The following is a 20,512-nucleotide window of genomic DNA, read 5'->3' on the forward strand; positions in this document are numbered from 1 at the left end:
CGCGAGAAACACTATTTTATTTCAACATTGTTTTGTAAATTTAAATTAATTTTTAGTAAAAAGAACACCAACACCTAGTCAGAGAAGGTATTAATGTCAAAATACGCTCCCGCAGAAAACAACGTCACTATTATAGTGAAATGAATCTGAAACGAAAGTAGTAATTACAATTCGATTGTACCGAAAACCAGTATGCAATTAAACGTTATATCAAGAAGTCGACGAAAAATAAAAATTTACCTTTGAACTTCGGGTCGTAATCTTATACGCTCTAAAAGCCTTTTCTGTAACAGAGAAGTAGTGAAAGGCACGGCACATAAAATATTGCGGAAGCAATTCTAACGTCTGACACGCGGCAATCAGATTTAACTAAAACCGTAACAAATACTCAATAATTCAACTTACGATAGTTAGCCAAAAGTAAAATTTTTACTCGATCACGACCAAGATCTGTATAAAGGCACAAATAACTAAATTTCTATTCAACAGCAATACAATCTAATTCAAAACGCAAATGAGGTAATATGAATAAATGGGGTCGCTAGGTAATGTTAGTATCACGTGATCAATTTCACTGGAATCTGCCGGTAAGGTAGAAACTCATCTATGGAACTTGCCAATGAACTGTCCTTGCGGAATATCTTGAAAATCCAAAATTCTGCTTTTTTCACTCGGGGATATATTGATGTAGAAGAAACAATCAGGTACGAAATAATTAAGAAAAGAGGAAGCCCAAAAATTATTATTCAAAGTCAAAAGGTAGCGCGTAATTTTTGTTACATACCGAAAACGGCTTTAGAACTTGTGCATTGAAACCAGATAACAAGAGAAAAACTTCACCAAACTTATACAGCTACAACATATCCCACAAGGCAGAGAAAAATGTAGAGTACTCAAGGTGGCGCGTACATTCTTCTTACAAGTTATAGTTAAATGTGGTTTTGTACAAAGAAGTGTGTGCTCTGGAAAGAATTAAAAATAAACCTCTGCACAACCTCCGTCGGCAAAAGAAAGAACTATTGTGATAAGAATCTCTAACACTTGGAACAAATTTACTACAGGAACAGCTTACATCTAAACTAATGGTTTACAAAGGAAAAACCTAAATGGCGTAAGAATTTAAATAAGAGCACAAATCGAAGACTTTAAATCAGGAATATTAATCAATAAGAACATAGCGTTACAGCTTCTAAGGCCACATCAATAACTATTCCATACTTTTTCTCATTCTCGAGCTGCTCAAGTTTAATTTGTCTCTTGTTTCTTTCTTGCCTTTCATCTTTTCTTGCTCGGCTAGCCTGTGGAGTCTCACTTCCAGCAATTGACTTGCAACTTGTTGTATTCTGTACACGCACTGTATTTGGTTGACCGCCGTCACCGAGACTTCAAAGGGGTTTGCGGATGTCCCTCCGCCGCTCGAGCTCGTCTGGTCAGCCGGATATACATCCATTCACCCACAGGCATTTTTCCTTGGCTACTAAGTCTTACACGATCCATGTCGTGACCTTGTTGGCTCATGATCAGTCAATCACAGATTACAACCAATAATTACTACCACTTACTTGCGACAAAGAATAAGTATTGCGTGGCAATGCGGCAAGTGTAATGGGGACGCTTGCAACTGCGATCCCCATGGAAGAAATTTATTATTTATTATGAATGTTTAATCTAGAAATTTTTAATTTTGCATTTGTTTAAATAAATCTACTTTATATTAAAAAAAATTACAATGAACATTAATCCAACGAACCGATCCGTGCTCGAAGGAACCAAAATGTGAGTGGCAGTCCTAACACCGATGACCTCAACGCGTTCAAAGGACTACCTGAGAGAATACTCAGGACAATAAATAAAATTTTGTAAAAACGGTAATAAATAAATAAATTTTCTATAATATAAAGATGACAACCAACCACTATTTCATAAATAATAGTTTTCCGACTTTCCGACTACATACAAAAGAAAGTATTGTAATCGTGATAAATTTTTGATATGCTAATATTGCGCTTTTTGGACATTTTGAAGCCCACAGACCCGACCTGTCACATCGTCTTTTGATATCACTTGTCTCATCTCCCAATGTTGTAAAAGTAGTGATCCGTTTCCTTTTCCCTTTCTTGCTTTGTTTACGACATTGTCTCGCATAATGACCCCTCTTTTGGCAATTGTAGCATGTGACAGGATGCCTCTTCTTCTTTTTCTGTGTTGATGCATTTTTGGGTAACATGCGTCGAACCGCTTGTTCATTTTCTAATTCCATTGTTGGGAGACTAGCCTCTGCATGCAATAATTTCATGGTAAGATTTTTTGTATATTTTGGTTTTTCTCAGGCTCGTTGTACATTTTTGTATTTTAAAGGTAAATTTTTCAAGATCTTTGTTATTATGGCTGTATCACTTACGGTGTCTTCCGATTATTGAACTTGCTTAGCAAGATCTTCCACCTTGACAATATGCAGCGCAATTAAGTCAGTTGGATCCATTTTATGCTGGTAAAACTTATCTTAAGATGCAACATCTTATTCGATTGTGTGTTTTGCTGGTAAATTGTGTCAATCTCGCAGATTATATCTTTAGTGCTTGTATAATTTTCTATTAACGTAATTTGCGAAAGTTCCATGGCAGACGTTAGTATACACATCGCAGCACTTCTTTCCCTATTCTTTCGTCACCAGCACTACTTGGCTTTTCGCACACGCCATTTGCTACCTCGAAAGCTACTCTTGCTCTTGGAACATATTTTATTTCAAATTTCCGTTGCTGATAATTTATTCCATCAAGCTTATTGATGACGCCGATGTCTACTTTACTATCCATCATTTTTGACACTATGTATTATAGGTACTTAGATACATTTACTTTCCGACTTCGCTGGTCCCATAACCTGTTAGGGTTATTTTGATAATCTAAAATCAGGGAAATACTTTAATTATTTTTATGTATTATTTTTTTATTTTTCCCTTTAATTTGTGAGTGGACCGAGTTTCAGCCAAGGCTGCTCTACCGACCTAACCGACTATATATTTACAAATATAAATACCCGAACCCGGATTCGAACCAGGGACCCTTAGTACCGCAGTCCAGCTTCAACTGAACTGCGCCACACGTGAATAAATATTCGTAAAAGCAATGACCAAAATGAGATGGCTTCAAACAGAGTTTTTAGGTTCCAAAAACTAATGTTATGAAAACTAAAAACAACTCACTACACACTCGATCACTAACTATTTTCACAATTTCATAAATTAAAACAAGGCTTTAAGGAAAGCAGGAATTTTGAAATATCTTAACAGGGACACCATTTGAACTGATGCTTAGAACCGTTGGGTGCAGATATCCTTCTTCCTTTTTCGAGCACTATTTTCTTAACACAATTATGCGTAATGATTTAATCATATGTCTACCAACTCCTGCAGTAACTGCATCGCTTCTTCCACTTTGTTAACGCCTGAAAGAGGCCTCTCGTTGTTGATGCTAGTGCTTGCTTTCTTATCTCGTGCTTACTACTTCAATGTGGATACTGCCAGGTATGGTGCTGCTGCTGTTTGTATCACAGGTGTTTTCATCACAAGTCTTGTTTAAACAGGTCCACCTTGTAAAGATTGAAAACTTAAGTTAATTTTGCGCTTCAATTCCAAGTAAACATAATATGTGGACTAACAACGAACACATTGACATTTTTCGTAATGCCATTGAGACAATATTCCTATACTACAGTAAATGAGGAATTACAAAATGGGAAATATTTCTGTTTTAAAACAACGATCGAACGCCAAAGGCTTTATCAAAATTGGAAAAGTCCATCAAACCGGGCGGCTGGTTATCTGCATTATGTCTACGTGTCAATATTGATAAGAATAGAACGTGAAAATCTCCGGAGGAAACCATTTCAATAACGGTACGTGACAACATTAGTAAAAGGGTTAGCGTCTGGATTTCAAATTACATCCTTGACGTAAAGTTCGGCAATATCAAATTACATTTCTGAAGATGTAATGGCACCATTCGTATTTGCCACAAGAAAAAGTATAAGAGAATTTTTCTTTGGCGAGTTATAAATGTACTACGCATTTCGGTCTTAGGTCTTAGCGTCGCAGCTCAAATGTAAAATACGGAAATGAACCCTTAGGGAATAAAGTTTTTCGGTGTAGGTATAAATATAGACGTGAATACAATGGATGACCTCCCCTATGTACGTCCCTTATCAAACAAGCGTTGCTACGAGATGTATATATGACAGGTTTCGATTCTGGAGATTGTGTAGGTTCGAGAATGAGACATCGAAACGATACACGTGCTGTACCCACAGAAATAGAAAGGTCACATAGAAAGTTAATTACGATTCCAGGTATTGCTTTCTACCGCTCATGTGGAAAATAATACCTGTTCTAATTTTGCATCAGATTTACAGCAATGGCATTGGAAATACATAATCTTATCTACCTACATAGAAAAATAACCAAGGTCGAGCACCCTTGATAAAATGGGTTACATTCGCGAAAGCAATTGATTAACCAAACGGTGTTCTCAAGGTATTAGGACCTGGCATTATTTATCAAACACGATACATAAAACATTAGTGTGTGGTGAAGAGTGTAAAACTGCCAAACGTAAGGAGTTCTGACATTTTACCGAAAGCAGTAAATCTAGTACGATAAATCCAGGCCGCAATTGAAATGATACGTGCTTGAGATCCTCGCAACAAAACTAAGATCCGGTTTTCTCTAAGCGAAGCGTGGAATTTTTAGAGCTATTAGGACGTTATTAAATAATCTTCTCACTTAGGCAACAACAGGCGAAAGAACGGAGCTTAAATCTCCATCCAATTATTCAAATGCCTTGTCTACAAAAGATGCATAAATCGTAATTAGGTTAAATGGTAGGCGAGAAGCTTGTAAAGGTATGCACAGAAATAAATTACTTAAACGGCGGAAGCTCGTTTTCCATTTAAATGAAAGTTCCGTACCGGTTTTTCTACTTTTTCACAATCTTGAAAGCTGTATACCGGTCGCAGTCAAGGTTGCATAATTTCAAGATCATTAAAATTTAGAGCGCATAGTTATTCTTGGCCTTACTTTTATTAGGCCACGGATTAATGCTATACAAATAGCATTTTTACAGTACAAGGCGTACGTTGCAAAGAAGCTATTAGTTCCGCCCTTTAATCGGTTCTTTACGATCCCATAAAGTTTACTTACTTTAATATAATCCCAAACGTATTGATATTTATGTTTACACTTTTTCTGGTGGGAGATGGACGGGGAGGATTTGGATATTTCGGTATAAATTGCGTTTAGCGATGACAGCTACGTGAATCAAAGTGAAAGGGCAACACATATATATGAAATTATTAACGTTAGAACGGATACTGCGATTGGTCACCATCGATCAATCCGTAGATTTGTTATAGGATTCTTAATGTATAAGATGATGAAACGTACAGGTTCGTACCATCTTAATATGACCAGATTTGTATGCTGCCATCATTTGGTAAACAGTGCGTTGCGCATAGATTTGATAATAATAACACGCAAGGGGAAACATATGTGTAATAACTAATAGATATAAGTTTTTTGAATTTAAAGGGATTCCGCTAAAGCGAATCTATACATACAAATTAGTACCGTCTAAATACTCATAATAAAGGGTAAGGCCGGCCATAACTGAAAACATTTCTAGAGATGTAGTGTGGCAAGCATTACGCTCCTCGGCCGCCTATTATTACTCATTTTATACGAGGTCGAGTCGACCCCGAGGAGGAAAAACACCAAAGATGGTTTGTTAGTGGAGGCGGGAATCGGCTAGTGTTATTACCATTAACCTACTTCTTATTTACCACCTAAATACGTTCCCTACTCCATTATTCCAACTTTACGTTGCGCTTCTAGCAGAATTATTCCAACTGAACTGTTTAAGTACAGCTGAAAGTTTGATACATACAGACGGTACGCGACACAGGTGTGTTAGACCCTGAATCATTGATTTGTGATTAACCAATGCAACTCAATTGAATAATGAATTTCTTTGCTGACAGACGGGAATTAATAAAACTACAACTGATGGATATGTGTTAAAATTACAAGGCTAGAATAAGAAATTTGATGTATTTTCAAGGATAGAACTTTAAAATCTTCTGAAATTTGTGCACAAGATTACTTTAAGCTTAAACCGAATAAAATAGTGTGCAAATGGGCCATGTCCTGTACTATTTCCCTTTCGGGCCGAGGTGTCTACGAGGTTGCTTCCTCCAGGCCCGGTCCCTTTCCCTTCCCAGACTAGTGTTACTGAGATACCTGCGTTGTGCAAGTCCACCAGGCGTTTTTTGTGCCGTATGTGCTTTATATGCCGCAATTGCGCTTACAGAACTTTTTGAGTCGATTATAATGGTAACATCTTGTTTGTTATTTAGCGCACAGGAAAGCGCCTGGTGGATTGTAGCATGTTGCGGGAGATCCACACTTTCACCTGTGGGGGACATGAGAGCCATAGCGCCCTTGCCGATATTGATGTTTTAGCCCCGTACTCGCAGCGTGTTTGTTTCAGAGTGTAGTGTCCGTAGTAAATCTCTATCCTTCGGGTGGACTGTTTGAGCCGGTAACGGCGCTTTCTCGATTCGGTAACCCGCCACAGCGACATAAGTCTCATAGATTTGCTTTGATTCCAAGTACAGTAGTACTATACCCTCTCGTGATTCCGAGTAAAATGGGCGCTGAACCGAGTCCAATATTTCCCTAACTCTGGAGTCGTTACTGCGAGCACTCCATACCTCGGCACCGTATAAGATTTCCGGCCGTAGTGCATAGAAATTTTTGGGTCCATACGGATACCCACCGTTAGGTGCCACTACGATCATTTTAAAAGGCACCTTCTGATTCCTCTTCTTCTAGCACCATATTCACGATTTTGTCGAAATTTGTAACTTTTGATGGTTGACATGTTGTAAACAGTCTTTTAACTTGCTATACTGTCATGTCTCATTTTTTAGCGCCGGATACAAACTCTTTGATGTAGCGTCCAACACGCACGGTGGGATACCCGAAAGGACATTTACCGTACCTGTTGACATACCGCTACAGGGGAAAGTTAACATATTTGATTTTTCCACCCCCTTTTGCGTTTCCTGTAGGGTTGCCATCAAATGCGTCTCTAGGATTAAGTAGGGCGCTTGACTCCAAAATGTTTCTTTATGGGTAAACATATCTTGAGCACTAAAGCCCATAAGTCGTCGAAAATTACACTTCCACATCTCAATTACGGAAAACCCAATCCTCTCAGACCATTTCACTTTGAATTAAAAAAATTAAGTTCATGTATTGCCGTTTTCACGACGAAATTGTAAATAATTGAAGAGAGCAAACCAAGAACAGCGTAAAATTTATAGCAGATGGCCATTTTTATGTACCACCAGCGCAATTAGTGAATACATTTTTGTTTTTGTTTTTTCTGCAAGTAAATGCACAGATTAATTGTCTTTAAAATCTTTTACCATATGCCGTTGAATCCAAACCTTTATTTATAGTTTCTGGCGTATATAAATGTCACTTCCAAAGTAGGCTAGGAATGCCGGCTTTCCCACTTCGTCAGCCATTTGTGTATTTCGCCCGCTAGAAAAACCGATTCGGCACCGATTTTCTGAACGCAACAACCTCAATATTAGCGTGCTCTACTAACCAATAGAAAACTCACATTTTGACTTTTTCAACCGGTTTCAAATGGAACCGACGCGGTTTTGAGGACCAAAGACATCGCGATAAAAACGCACACTTTCCCCTAATACATCCGCCGCTTAATTGCAAAAGATAAACCCCGGACACTTTTCTGAACTACATGCGTTTTATCGCTATACCTACTTAGATTCATTTTTCGCATGAAGCGGTGTATATTTCCCTACGTTGAACAATAAATAAAACTGTTGAAATTGCTGTCACCCGTTATAAGGGTATAAGGGATAGTTCAAGTTCAGTTCACTAACATAATTAAAAACAACGTTTGGCTCATTTGCCACATTAATGTTTTTATCTTTTAATAATGCAACAAATACCTTTACTTTTTTTGCGGTCAGAACTGCACGGTCACGATTAACTTTATTAAAACTTTTCTAACTACAGCGAGGATTTCACTAACTTTACATGGTTTAGAGAAAGTGTCTGCTTAGATTCTTCCGTTTCGTCGAAATCTTCGTATCCTATGCAAGTAATACTCGACACATTTACAAATATTTTTACACTAACCGCGCGATCTAATTTTATTAATCGTAACCCGAGCAGATCAGCAGGCTATTGCGATTGATGCCTGCATCTATCTATCCCCTTTCTATGGTATTTATAACTGCCGAGTAGAAAACCCAAACCGGGCCCAACGCAAAATCTCGGGACTGCGTCTCTTCTCAGCTAATCATATATACGTTGTGTTTTCGTTTTGGCACAAGGAAACCACAGAACCAAAAAAGTTTCGCGGCTATATTGTTAACAACCCACGCGTTCTAAATACGCTCGCTTATCGCCTTTAAACCGACTCACGCCTACTATCAGTATGAAACGGTACATATACAGTATTGTCCATATATGAAATTCTAACAACTTAAACTTCAAAGCGCGCTTCCGTTATTTATTGTTAGTGTTACTATACATCGATCATCCATACACAAGTAGGTATATCTGGCTCAGGCAATATCGGCCACATTTAGACGGTAGACCTATTAAATACGCTTCTGCATTTCCCCTTTTCCATGGAATATATTTTTTCTATTTCGGTGTTTACAATGGCTTTTTTGTACAACTGTTTTCGGCAAAAACAGTATCACAAAGAGGTCCATTATAATACTGTTTTTGGCATGTTTTTGGTAACTTTTCATCTATAGGTTGGCAGTCAACGTCAACGTAAAAGGTGTTGCCAACTTAAGACATATTAATTCTAAAGTTTCCTGTAGTTTTTCATAATTACTTTTTAATTAAATTAAAGCCCCGAAATAGAAAAAATAGTATGAAAAACACGTGTTACAATGCTTTATTGTAATACTTGTCCTTCAATATACTTTTGCTTTATCTTCAGCTTGTGCATCTTCCCGGGATAAATTTTCTATTCACTCATTTTGTTTATGACCGCAGACTACTATTTTGCTCTCCAGATGATTCGAAACTTGGTGAAAAAAGCGTCTCCAAATAAAATGTGCATGTGCCGGCGTAGTTATAGCATATCTGGACCTATAACTTGATGACTTGATGAATAACGCTGAATTATATCTAGGTATCTCTTTTACTAAAGCACAATTCTATGGTAATAATTTTGTTTTAGAGTGGAAATTACATGACATATATACAGAACGGTATTTGTCAGTGGGCACTAAGTACCTTAAATATCTGCACATATATTTAACAATTTTAAATTCAATACTTCTCATTTTCGCACATGAGAAAGCGACACCTTCACGTTTGATGTAGTAAATAGATACGATTTATTATACTAACGATAGCGTCTGCAAAATGTATTTTTGAGCTAAAAATGTGTCCTGTTCCCACAGGACCTTTATAATAATCCGATACGCAGTCGTAACGTAGAAAAAATAGTTGCTGTATCTCTAATAAGCCAAAAACACGTCAATAATGCCATTATTAGAAATCTAACGAACTCAATTTACCGACGGATAAGAAAACGTTGCATCGATTTTGTAATTATGAATCAACGAACTATTCCACTTACTTTGTTTTGATCAAATTGTCTCATATTTATTTTCCACAAATCGATAGTGGGCCTGATGCGTGCCTCTAAATATGCAGATTGAGCCTAATAACGTACCTTTGTTACAGAAAGGTGGGTGCCGCTGCAGAGAAGAAGTCATATGTGTCCCCAGAAACATCCAGACGCCAAGAAAAGCGGCGCCAAGGAGTTGAAGCTGTGGCGCCTGGACTTTCCCTGACCTCGCGCGTGCCGGTTTCCTTGTCAACGTTCTTATTTCATTTAACCCTTTACTCGTTCCACTAACCTTAATGGATAGATTGTAGATAAAAGGTACAATTTACGTCATAAAACGAGTACAGAAAATAGACATTTCAGAATCGCCTTCCGAAATTAATTAAATTATCATTTACGTGAACCTTTCCGCGTAAAACTGATAATCGATCTGCGAAATGTTTCCAGACGCTTACGCTATTTTGGTAGCGTCAGAGCAACATCCGTGCTTATGATGGCGTCTGTAACAGTAAGATAAAAGGGTGCCGATATTATCGTTGTAATTAAACTAATGTAGCAGGTGCCATTGAGGAATTGTGATGGGGGTCATTATTGTTCCCCACCTAAAGAATGTTGCAAGCAGGGCTGTTGTTATTTACTTGCACCGTCCGTATCCTACCGACCACCAACTTTGCCTACCACAAGCATGCTTAACCCCCTTTTTCTTGGTCATTGGTAATTATATTGCATATTGCATTAGAAGCGTATTAAAATTATCGATTTTGTAGGTATTTTTGGGCCGCAGTAACAGCAACGGTTGCCGGAATTTTATGCGCGTGCTCGTTATGGAGAAGGCACAGTCAAAGAGGCTTATGCTGCGGTAACTCTGGACGAGACGATAGAGCTTCCGAACCTGATTCCAATGGATCGTGTTATGCACCGCCGCACTACAGCAGATGCAATAGCTTCCATCAAGCCCCTCCGCCGTATTCTGAGGTATTTACTTTATTTTACTTCATGTCATTTTGAGCTATACATGTACTTCGATTTTCGAACTTAAACTTAAAAGTTCTATTTTTAAATGTAACTGTAAGCAATAAATTCACGAGACTTGAAAGAAGTTTCGTAAATTGGTAGAACGGCAAATACTTTTCCATGACCGAATCAAGTGTGTTTTAAAAAGGGGTTTTTCTATTTCGGTGTCACAATGATGATTTTGTACAACTGTTTTCGGCCGAAAACAGTTGTACAAAGACAGTGATTATAGTCGTTTTTTTTTTGGTAACTCATCTGCATCTCTTAAGTTGGCAGTTACTAGTTAGTACAAGTAGGTACAATACTTCTATGTTTGAACTTCAAAATGTCAGTCTTACTCATATATATACTTCTCTTATATATATGGTCTTACTACGCTGCCAACCTAAAACTTAACGGCATAAAAAGTGTTCCCAACATAAAACATGTTAGTTCTAATGTTCCCTATAGCTTCTGATTATGATTTTTTAAATTAAATTAAAGCACCGAAATAGAAAAAATAGTATGAAAAACGCGTGTTACAATGCTTTATTGTAATACTTCTATCTTGCGGACACTCGTGGCTACGCTTCGCGTCGCCACTCGTGCCACAAGATAGTCGTATTACAATAGGTCGCATTGTAACACTTGTCTTTCAATATACTATTGTATACAATCACGATTTTATTGACACTTTTTGAAATATTTAAATTTCGAAGCCATATTTCAATAAGGACCACCATTGTAGCGTGTTCCTTCATTACGTTCATCGAAAGATTGGGGGAATTCCAAGCGACTTTTAGATGGCCAACCAGATACTTACCATATTTACTTACAAATAAAGTTGGAGGGGATAAAATTTAATGGGCATTATACAGTGCGATCAATATTGAGTTGCTGCGCCGCTTCAATAAATGATGACGTTAGTAATCATTTGCCGCAACAGGCCTGGTGCACCAATACTAAAACATAACCTTAAAGTAAACTTTTGACGTTTAACCATATTTAACCTAAATCAACGATTTAACCACCTTGTAAGTTTCCAAATTATGTGGAACTACACGAATAACGAATTACTACAAAAATTGAAACGATTTTATTTCTTTTACAACTCGTTAATATCGAAGTAATTGGGTAAATTACATACACACTATAACAACTGTTCGAAGTGCTCGCCACCATTATTAAGACAGGGATTCACTCTTTTCTTCATGTTTTCGAAGCCGGCATGTAAGTGCTGTTGCGTAATGTTTCAAACGGTAGCTTCTATACCTGCTCGGAATTCGGCAATGGTGTGTAAACGATTTCGAATACGTTGCCATCTCGTAAATTTGCATGCAATAATTTAGACGGCTTTGCAAGTCTGGACGATGAGTTCTTGTAACACGGTTACTTTAAAGGATAGAAGTACAATTTTCTCCAGGCAATCGCGTCACACGTTCCGTATGAGATGTCCGTTAGTGGGACAAATTGTCGCAGCTGCTTTTTCCGACTTTGCTCAAGACGAGCAAGAACATCTTTTACAACCTCCTTATTAGCAATCACTAAGCGGCCAGGTGACTTCCCAGAAGCAAGACTTCCTGTATGTTAAACCGCTCAAGTAGACGATGAGCATTTCGGCGTATATTGTTGTAATCCTCGTCATGGTTGACAATCGTTTATCGAAACTCCTGTATACACAAACGTATCGAGTACTCCCAAACTCCACTTTCGTCTTTAGTTCCATTACGGAAACAGGACAGCGAACGCATCTTATTCTCTTCTAAAGTAAAAGGCTTGTCAGAGTAAACCTATTGCCTATTACACGCTACAACTAAAAAAACGTTTGTTTGTAATTTACAAGTAATTTACCCACCTTGTAAATATTCGAAAGAAACTGGTAGTCTTGAAAAAAGCCGTTTTGAAAGGGACGAAAGTATTCGAATAAGAATCACAAATCATGGTTTTGGTTTGTAAAATTATAGGTTATGTTTTGTATTGGTACACATATACCTGGTTGCGGCAAATGATTACTAATGTGATATTTTATAAGAGCGGTGCAGCATATATTATTGATCTCCCTGTACGTGAAATTCCTGCACATGTTAATTTTAGATTGTTAAATGACAGCGTATCCGTTTTTAAAACACTTAGTAAGTATTTGAATCACATAACTGCATAATTCATTTGTGATGTATCACTAACATGCAGATTATCTGTAGAAAACGTTATTTTGCCCATACTAAGTAACGCAAAATAACGTTTTTTTTTTGTAGATAACCTGCCCATTAAGTTTGACGTTTCTGATACATCACAGAGTGAATTACTTGTTTGCAACTCATCCCTTTTGAAGTTATGAACTGCCAAAGTTTCACAGTACGCAGCGAGATGATGGAATTGCTACTATTTCTTCCATTGCAATTCGTATGCAGATATTGTATTCCACTCCCACACATCAATAATCTTATAATATCTTGTGTGGTTTTGCTATTACTTACTTATTTCTATCCCATTTATTCCTCAAATCTGAAATATCTATATCGTGCTGGTTAATTTTCTTTATTATTCTTGGCCCCCTCTTCGATTTCTCCCACAACTCGCTCTAATCCCCATGCTTCTCTTGCATCTGTAGTATCAAGTTGTCTTGGTCTTCCAGTCTAGTTGCAATTTTGATTATTTGCCCTGCTTGAATTTCTAAACGACTTTCCTTTATTTCTTCTCGGGTCTTTGATATACTCTTAATTCCTTTCGTAGCTTCCAGAAATGTCTTAAATTTCTTGGGACATTATCTTGTTTATTTGAACTTAAGGAATTCCTTGTGTATTATTTCTTTCTTGAATTAATTTTCTCGTATCCTTCTTAATCTTTATCGTAGTCTCATATACAATAATAAAAATCTACCTACCTTAGTATCCTCCTAAACCTCAAAGATTTGGGAAAAATAAAAAATGTTGGGCCCCTTCTTTATAAAAAAATTTTAACGCCACCACTGGTAATAATAAATTATAATCCTAACTTTCAACAAAAAAATCAATTATTGAAACCTTTCCAAGCGCTTGTTAACGCTACTGGTATGACCTAATTAATTAATATCGCTGCCTATTTCCGTAAACACGCTCGCGTAATAGATAGAATATTGTAATCAAAAACTCTATTTTTGTCTATAATTTGCGCCCTTTAGCGGGGCGACAAAAATTGTAAAGGGTTTGGTTTAGTTACATTTACAAGGGTTGAAGATCTCACTTACATTAAATGAAATTGACTGCACTGGCACTGGCTCATTAATGAAAATGTTTTTTTATTCGTCTTACCTTGCGGAAGTTTGGCTTATAAAAGAAGTACAAAAGAATGCAATGCCTATCTCATACTCACGGGTCCATGGTAAATTTGATTGAATTCATGTTTACCACATAATAAATTATTTGTACATTCAAAATATATACACTTCTTAATGCTAAACAAAATTTTAATCCAACCGAAGGAATGGTATCACTGACATTAAATTTTCCAACTAATGAAACAAAATAACGAAAATCCTTGATTTGGATTCGGTTCTTTTCAACAAATACAATACAAACTTTGTTTCGTGCAAATAAGTTTCGCAGGTCGGTTCCTTTAGGAATATTAAAATTGCTTCAAACAAAATTACTTGTGCAAATTCCTAAAAATACGCGACCATTACTTTCTAGAAATCAATAAATTGTAAAACAGTAATTGAGGTGGGTAATGTTCTCTTCTCGTAGCAATGATCCCTTCCCTTGGAAAATGCCGCTTCCATTAAAAATATGGACACGGGTCGCTTCGATGGTACAGTTGACTTTCTGCATCGACCGGCGCCGGACACGTTATCCTCGTTATGAACGCAAAGTTTATCAGAAGAAAAGTTCGTATGAATCGCGAATCCAAGTAAACCGGTTTAAATTTCGCGAATGTAATACTTGAAATTGTGATTATGCACAAAACTGAGAAACTTGCATTTAACCAGTCGTTACCTACTGTTAGCGATCCGAAAAAACTTCGTTTATCACAATGAGTTTTAATGTCAATTTATGTATTCCCGCTTTTAATTGCAAGACGCTTCTGTGATTCGAAAATGTCCCTTCGCGTAAATTTTAACAATAGCTTCGCGCTGGAACATCTGACGACTTTTTGCGGGATAAGTGTGTATGGCGGAGCGCGTTTTGGTATTGTTACATACAACGACTAAATTAATGGTACCTACTCATGGTATATGGTACTGCAGTAATTTTAAGAGCCAAAATGCCTTGAAAAAGATTTGAAATTATTCATTGTTCTCAGGTAACATCAAAACCAGATCTATATCCGTTAGTACTCAGTTATAACGGTTACAATATGGAGTCCAATCAAAAACTGGGAAGAGGCTCAACGGGTTACCTAATGGTTCAGTATTTTAGAAATTACATAGTCAGACCCGTAGGTAAGTAGCTTCAGTGAATGGAAGACATATTAATATAGCATGTTTCAGGAACTTTATCCGCTACGAGCACAATGGATTCATTGGGATCTATCTTTATTTGCAACGCCACAAATGAAGTAAATATCTTTAAATTTTAAGGGAAAAGGAGTTAATTAGAGTACTTTTAGGCGAACACGATCATTCCGCCACCATACTCTTCGGCTGCGAGTTTAGAGGAAGTGAACAACAGTATACCAACAAGGCCCAGTTCAGAGTTTCCTCGTTCGATATCGTCAGCGACGTGTAACGACTTTCACTTAGCTCAACATAGTCCTAGCGGATGCTCGCAGCCCGGAAACGTATCCGCGCCTCAGCCTTCGGCTAATATGAACAATAAATATACCAACACATCAAATCTAAATTTGCATAATTGTAGTAGAGAAGTGTCGATTACGAGTAATCCTTGTTATATGCACGACGCGAAGACCACACAGCAAACTTTACTAACGAAACCTCCCGAAGAGTTTGCAAGAAAAACAAATCAAACTAACTGTGATTATTCTCCTCCTTTAAATGTAGCACATAAAAGCGCAAAGAAAACGAACCGCATAGTCTCCTCACACGAATACGCAAGTATAGATTGCGAAAGTCAAGAAGAAGATCATAATTTTTCCGATTTACTAAACTTATCTGTGTGCATTCCTAGTACAATAACTCATTTACCCTTAGGTACGGTAACGACCAGTAGCTCACATTCTCACGATATACAACAGTATAGCGTCGTAAACAGCATTACTAGTTCGGATATCAGCAGTCTTGCAAATCTGGGTACGCCGGACTCGCCTCCGAGAGCAACCAGTCCAACGGGCGAGCTGCGCGAGTTGTTAGACAAAATTCAGCAGTTGCCTCAGAATAAGAGCCCCACACCTAACTCCGATACATCGAACGATGGCCACGAAGTGAAAACGAAAAGTTGTTTTAGCCGCAATAAGTCTAAAACGCTCTACATGCCTTTAAGTGAAGGGCCCAGTTACAATTACCTAAGTAAAGTTTCACCGAGCAGTAAGACAGTGGGCGTGTTCGGTAAAGCTAGTAAGGGTTGGTTGTCACGTTCCGCTCCGAACACGCCGTGCGGGAGTTTTGTGCCCAGTTTTCCGATAGCCAAAAAACATTCAAAGAGTCAAAGGGGTAGCAAAACTAAAATACACGACGCGAGTCCCCTACTAAACGAAAATGAAGAGTCGGACGACGAGTCCCAAAGAAACCAATGCTCATGATTTAGGAACTTTAGTTGCTACGAAATTTTTATGCATTTTCTGTCTAAGTATACAAGGTATTAATTATATGATTAATTAAGCTAAATATTAATAGAATTTTATATTCGTATATAATAATTATATGGTTGTCAATTTAAAAACGATTTTAACGGTGAATGTGTGGGTAATTGTGTTAGGATTGTTATTGTTCATTGATTAATAAGAAATGAAATCAATATTTTTCGAAATATAATAGTAGAAGCGCCTCAAAAATAGATAAATCAGCTGAAGTGTACTTAAATTTTACTTTCATTATTGAGACATTAGCGATTTTGAAGTTTGTTATTGTTAACCAGTATTATTATACCCTGTTGCTTCCATTATAGATGATAATAAACTTCATTTTCCTAATGAATTTGCCAAAATGTAAAAATGCAAGCGCAATGGCGGCAAAGGCATTTGAAAACTATAGGTTTTGTAAGAGTAGTAATTTGAACAACAAAATAACAGGTGAAATTAAGCAGAAATTGTTGGTTTAATCTCACCTAACTTATTTTATAATTTCATCGTTGCAGATAATAAGCGCGATGTATTTTTGACATAAATTTCTACAAAAACTCTGCAACTTTGAGACTAATCCAGAAAATCAGCGACAGGTTTCAAAAGTGAACAGATTGCTCGTTATTCTTTGGATAAAACGAAATGGTCATTTATACCTACAACCGGAAGTTCCTTTTGTGCTATTACAGTTTATAAAACGATAATGACAAATCATTTACAGTTTGCTCAAGACATTCCTTAAATTCGCTGACTCCTCCCACTTATGAAATCTGATATGCTGTAAATAGTTTTTGTGCACTGATTTGTTAACGATTATCTAAATACTTAATTGCTTAGACAATACTTTTTATTAGCAAATTACTCTTATGAAGAAAACATTTTTTTAATTCGCATTTTATGCCTAGAGAGAGCAATTTTTGTGTATATATGATGCACTAGTACATTTAAATAAATTAATTTACTTTCATAATAGTTACCTACTCCTATTTCAATTTCACAATTTCCTAACATTATCTAGGATGGAAATTTTGTGGTTTGTTTGTACCACTGAATCTATCTTTAAAACGACATTTTTTAAGGAGCTTTTTATAGTAGGTATCTAACATTATGAACAGTTTGCTACCATTTTACGTGCTTTAAATTTGTGGTCAGTAGCGTACTTGTGCAATGGCCAAGGGAGTCATATTTTTTAAATGGTAATTCCTAGTTTTCATTACATATTATTAAAGAATACACTTTTTAGCCATAGCAGCACGTACATTTTGTAGTTGTGAAAATTTGCCTGATGTAATTAGTAAGAATCCTGAGTACAAGTTACCATTATATTCCATTTGTTTCAGTTTCAGAAGAGACTAAATGCTCCTGTAACTTTTCACCGGAAAAATTAGTTAAGTTAGCCTGTAACGGGAACCCACTAGAGCAGTTTATTTGATTAACTCTAGTTAAATTTTTTCGATTTTTGATTTGGGTTTAATTTAGACCGCATGGTACCATGAGGGTGATGTACCCAAGTCAAAATCTTCCGCACTAACAAAAACCGGGACAAACACGAACTCGGAATAGCAGCGTAGTAACGCGAACCTCGCACTCAACAATGGCCGGATTCCTTACGTTGTAAAACACCAGGTGGCACTCACTCGTACCCAAGCTGACCCACTATCGGGAATTTGAAACGCAAATAACACACATATTGAGGAATTACATTTAAAACTAAGTACATTACCTTTCGTTACATTTAGCACAAAATTTGCACCAAAATTGACTTTGACAAGAAGTGTACTCGCTGAAGGTAAATGCAAAAGTGACGCTACATTTTACAATTAACCTGTATGAACATCAAACTGCACCATGTGCAAATCTAATTCAAGACAAATCTTTAATTCATATACAGACTAACATTGTTTAAAAGTTGCTAAAATAACATTCTTGTAAAGTGACTGCGTTGTATTTAAAGGTAAACGCATGGGTAACGTATCGCCAATTGATCAAGTGGTGTCTCTATTTACGCACTCCAAAACAACACGTAGGATGACACGTAGGTATATTCATGTACCTACTTTAATGGTCGTTATTCATTGATATCCTTGACCTGAGGCACAGATTAACTACCCTGAGGAGAGCTGAGGCCGCATACCGCACGTATTTGGATCACTCTCTGTCTTTGTACCGACGTCCAGGCACGTTTCGGGAATTCCGCCGTTCGTTTTCAAAGACCTGCGAAATTGTACCCATCCGTTTAAGAGGGTAGATTCTATCAAGTAGCCTCTCCCACCACCGTACACGGGATCGTATCGCGTCATCTGTCGAACCAGAGATCGAGGTGGCCTGCCATAACAACTGTAACCGGCAGAAAGGGTTAGCAAGATAATAAATAAGAATTCAACAAAATTAGTAAGATGTGCGCATTGGCGGTGTAGGTGGATTTTGATGTTTTGAATTCGCAAAAATTTAGATATAGTATAGTTGGTTGCCTAAGTGACAGTAAGCTTCCGATTATCATTACTTTTGTCGATGATCGTACATACACATGGCGAACTAATCTTGTAATCACGGCTATGAAAACGTATAGATTTCACAAATTAAATGTATTTGTACAGTACCAAAACAAGTATCTGTAATTAATATGTCCTCACCTAGGTCCTCACACACTTCAAAACGCATAACGCATAATCAAGTGTGAATATTGATTCTGCCGTTCCGATTTAGCCGAATAGTATCTGAGCACAGCCCTGGCAATTTAACTGCGTGCCAAAGTTGGAAGCATCGGAAAGTCGCGACAAAATTAACAAGAATCCTCATGAGCGCAGATCCGCTAGTGATCAAGGTGTTGCGGAGCGCTTTATTTTTGCCGAGTCTGTGGGAAATCGGGTCAGTTTCTGTCGATTTTATTGGCTGCTAAAAATAAATCCTGTTAGTGAAAGAGATGCGAATCGCAATGGGCGTAGTTTCAAATAACTAAAGCGATCGGAATGAGGTCCTTCGGAGATAGCCGTGAGGCATTAGGCATGAAGCCGTGAGAGTACTCGCGTTGCGCGTTAAAAAAAGTTTTAGGCCATCACCCGGAAGGAATGCTTGAATTCCTGGCGTGGCGCGAGACCCTCCGCGCGCTAAATGCGAGCGTGTAGTTTCGTTTCGCGCTTTCCCTTCGCGCCGCTAGAAGAGGATGCGCTTTTAAACATTGGAGTGGAAAAAGTATAGACTACATTAGCAAACCTTTTGTAGGTTTGTTTGTTTGTGCTGTGCGGTGTGGCACTAATTGTGGTAATCCTCTAGATTGATATTACTAATTTCTTGTAATAAAATCAAATTGCCGAATTGCTGTCTTTTCAAATACGATGGCTTGGATCTCTTCCTCTTCGGCTTTTCATTTACATTATTCATCATATATTTGTGAAGAAATACAGCTGCAATTTGTCTTCTTTTTACTAAGCTCATCTTGTTGTCGACAGTACCACACCATGGAATGAATGAAATGGCGCAAACGTGTAGATACACTGCACAACGCGCCAGATGCCACGTCGTTCCGGTAGTACACGTGAAGGGGCCCCATAAAAGTCGTACATATGGCCACTTTTACACATTCGATCCTTAGGGTAAATTTGGATGCTGAATCCGATGTCTTTTGAGGGCGGCATGGTCAGTTAAGGCATATATTATTTAAGAATATTAGAGCTATAAAGAAATGAATAATTGCGTTCATTAGTAGGATACTACTACGAGTACTATTAATTATCTTGGAATAATTAAACTCCAACTCGACGTCTTCACATTCTTTGTAATTTATGCGTTGTTCATTGTGTTGATGTACTGATTGCAAGGTCTTTCTAGATGTAATCTGGCCAAAATTAATTGGTTATCTTATTATCTAATACACGCAGACCTTTCCATACTTATGCACAGTTCTTTACAGTTTATATTAAACATTTCACTAAGTCCTCCCCTATTGTCACATATCGACCATATCGATTTAAAAACGAAAAAAATATAAAAACTAAGAAAGAAAAATGTCCTTGATCTTAAACCTTAGAAATCGTACCTATACTTAAGTATACCCAATTATACAATGCTCATTAAAGAAAATATTAGTTAATTTGTTTTGAACAGTCCAAATACGAACA

General features: G+C 37.3%; 1 protein-coding gene across 1 annotated transcript in view; it reads left to right on the plus strand.

Annotated features, from left to right (window-relative positions):
* The window catches only part of LOC116177178, a 32,320-nt gene extending 15,016 nt beyond the window's left edge, over positions 1-17,304 (plus strand). Inside the window, exons 2-8 of the mRNA XM_031496073.1 lie at positions 9,806-10,007; positions 10,053-10,197; positions 10,246-10,403; positions 10,457-10,664; positions 14,961-15,099; positions 15,148-15,215; positions 15,267-17,304. Of these exons, the coding sequence (XP_031351933.1) occupies positions 10,180-10,197; positions 10,246-10,403; positions 10,457-10,664; positions 14,961-15,099; positions 15,148-15,215; positions 15,267-16,355 (1,680 nt within the window). The 5' untranslated portion in view covers positions 9,806-10,007; positions 10,053-10,179 and the 3' untranslated portion in view covers positions 16,356-17,304. The remainder of the gene's footprint in view (positions 1-9,805; positions 10,008-10,052; positions 10,198-10,245; positions 10,404-10,456; positions 10,665-14,960; positions 15,100-15,147; positions 15,216-15,266) is intronic.
* The last annotated feature ends 3,208 nt before the right edge of the window (positions 17,305-20,512 follow it).

The sequence above is a fragment of the Photinus pyralis genome, unplaced genomic scaffold, assembly GCF_008802855.1.
Source record: "Photinus pyralis isolate 1611_PpyrPB1 unplaced genomic scaffold, Ppyr1.3 Ppyr1.4_LG7, whole genome shotgun sequence".
Lineage (NCBI taxonomy): Eukaryota > Metazoa > Arthropoda > Insecta > Coleoptera > Lampyridae > Photinus > Photinus pyralis.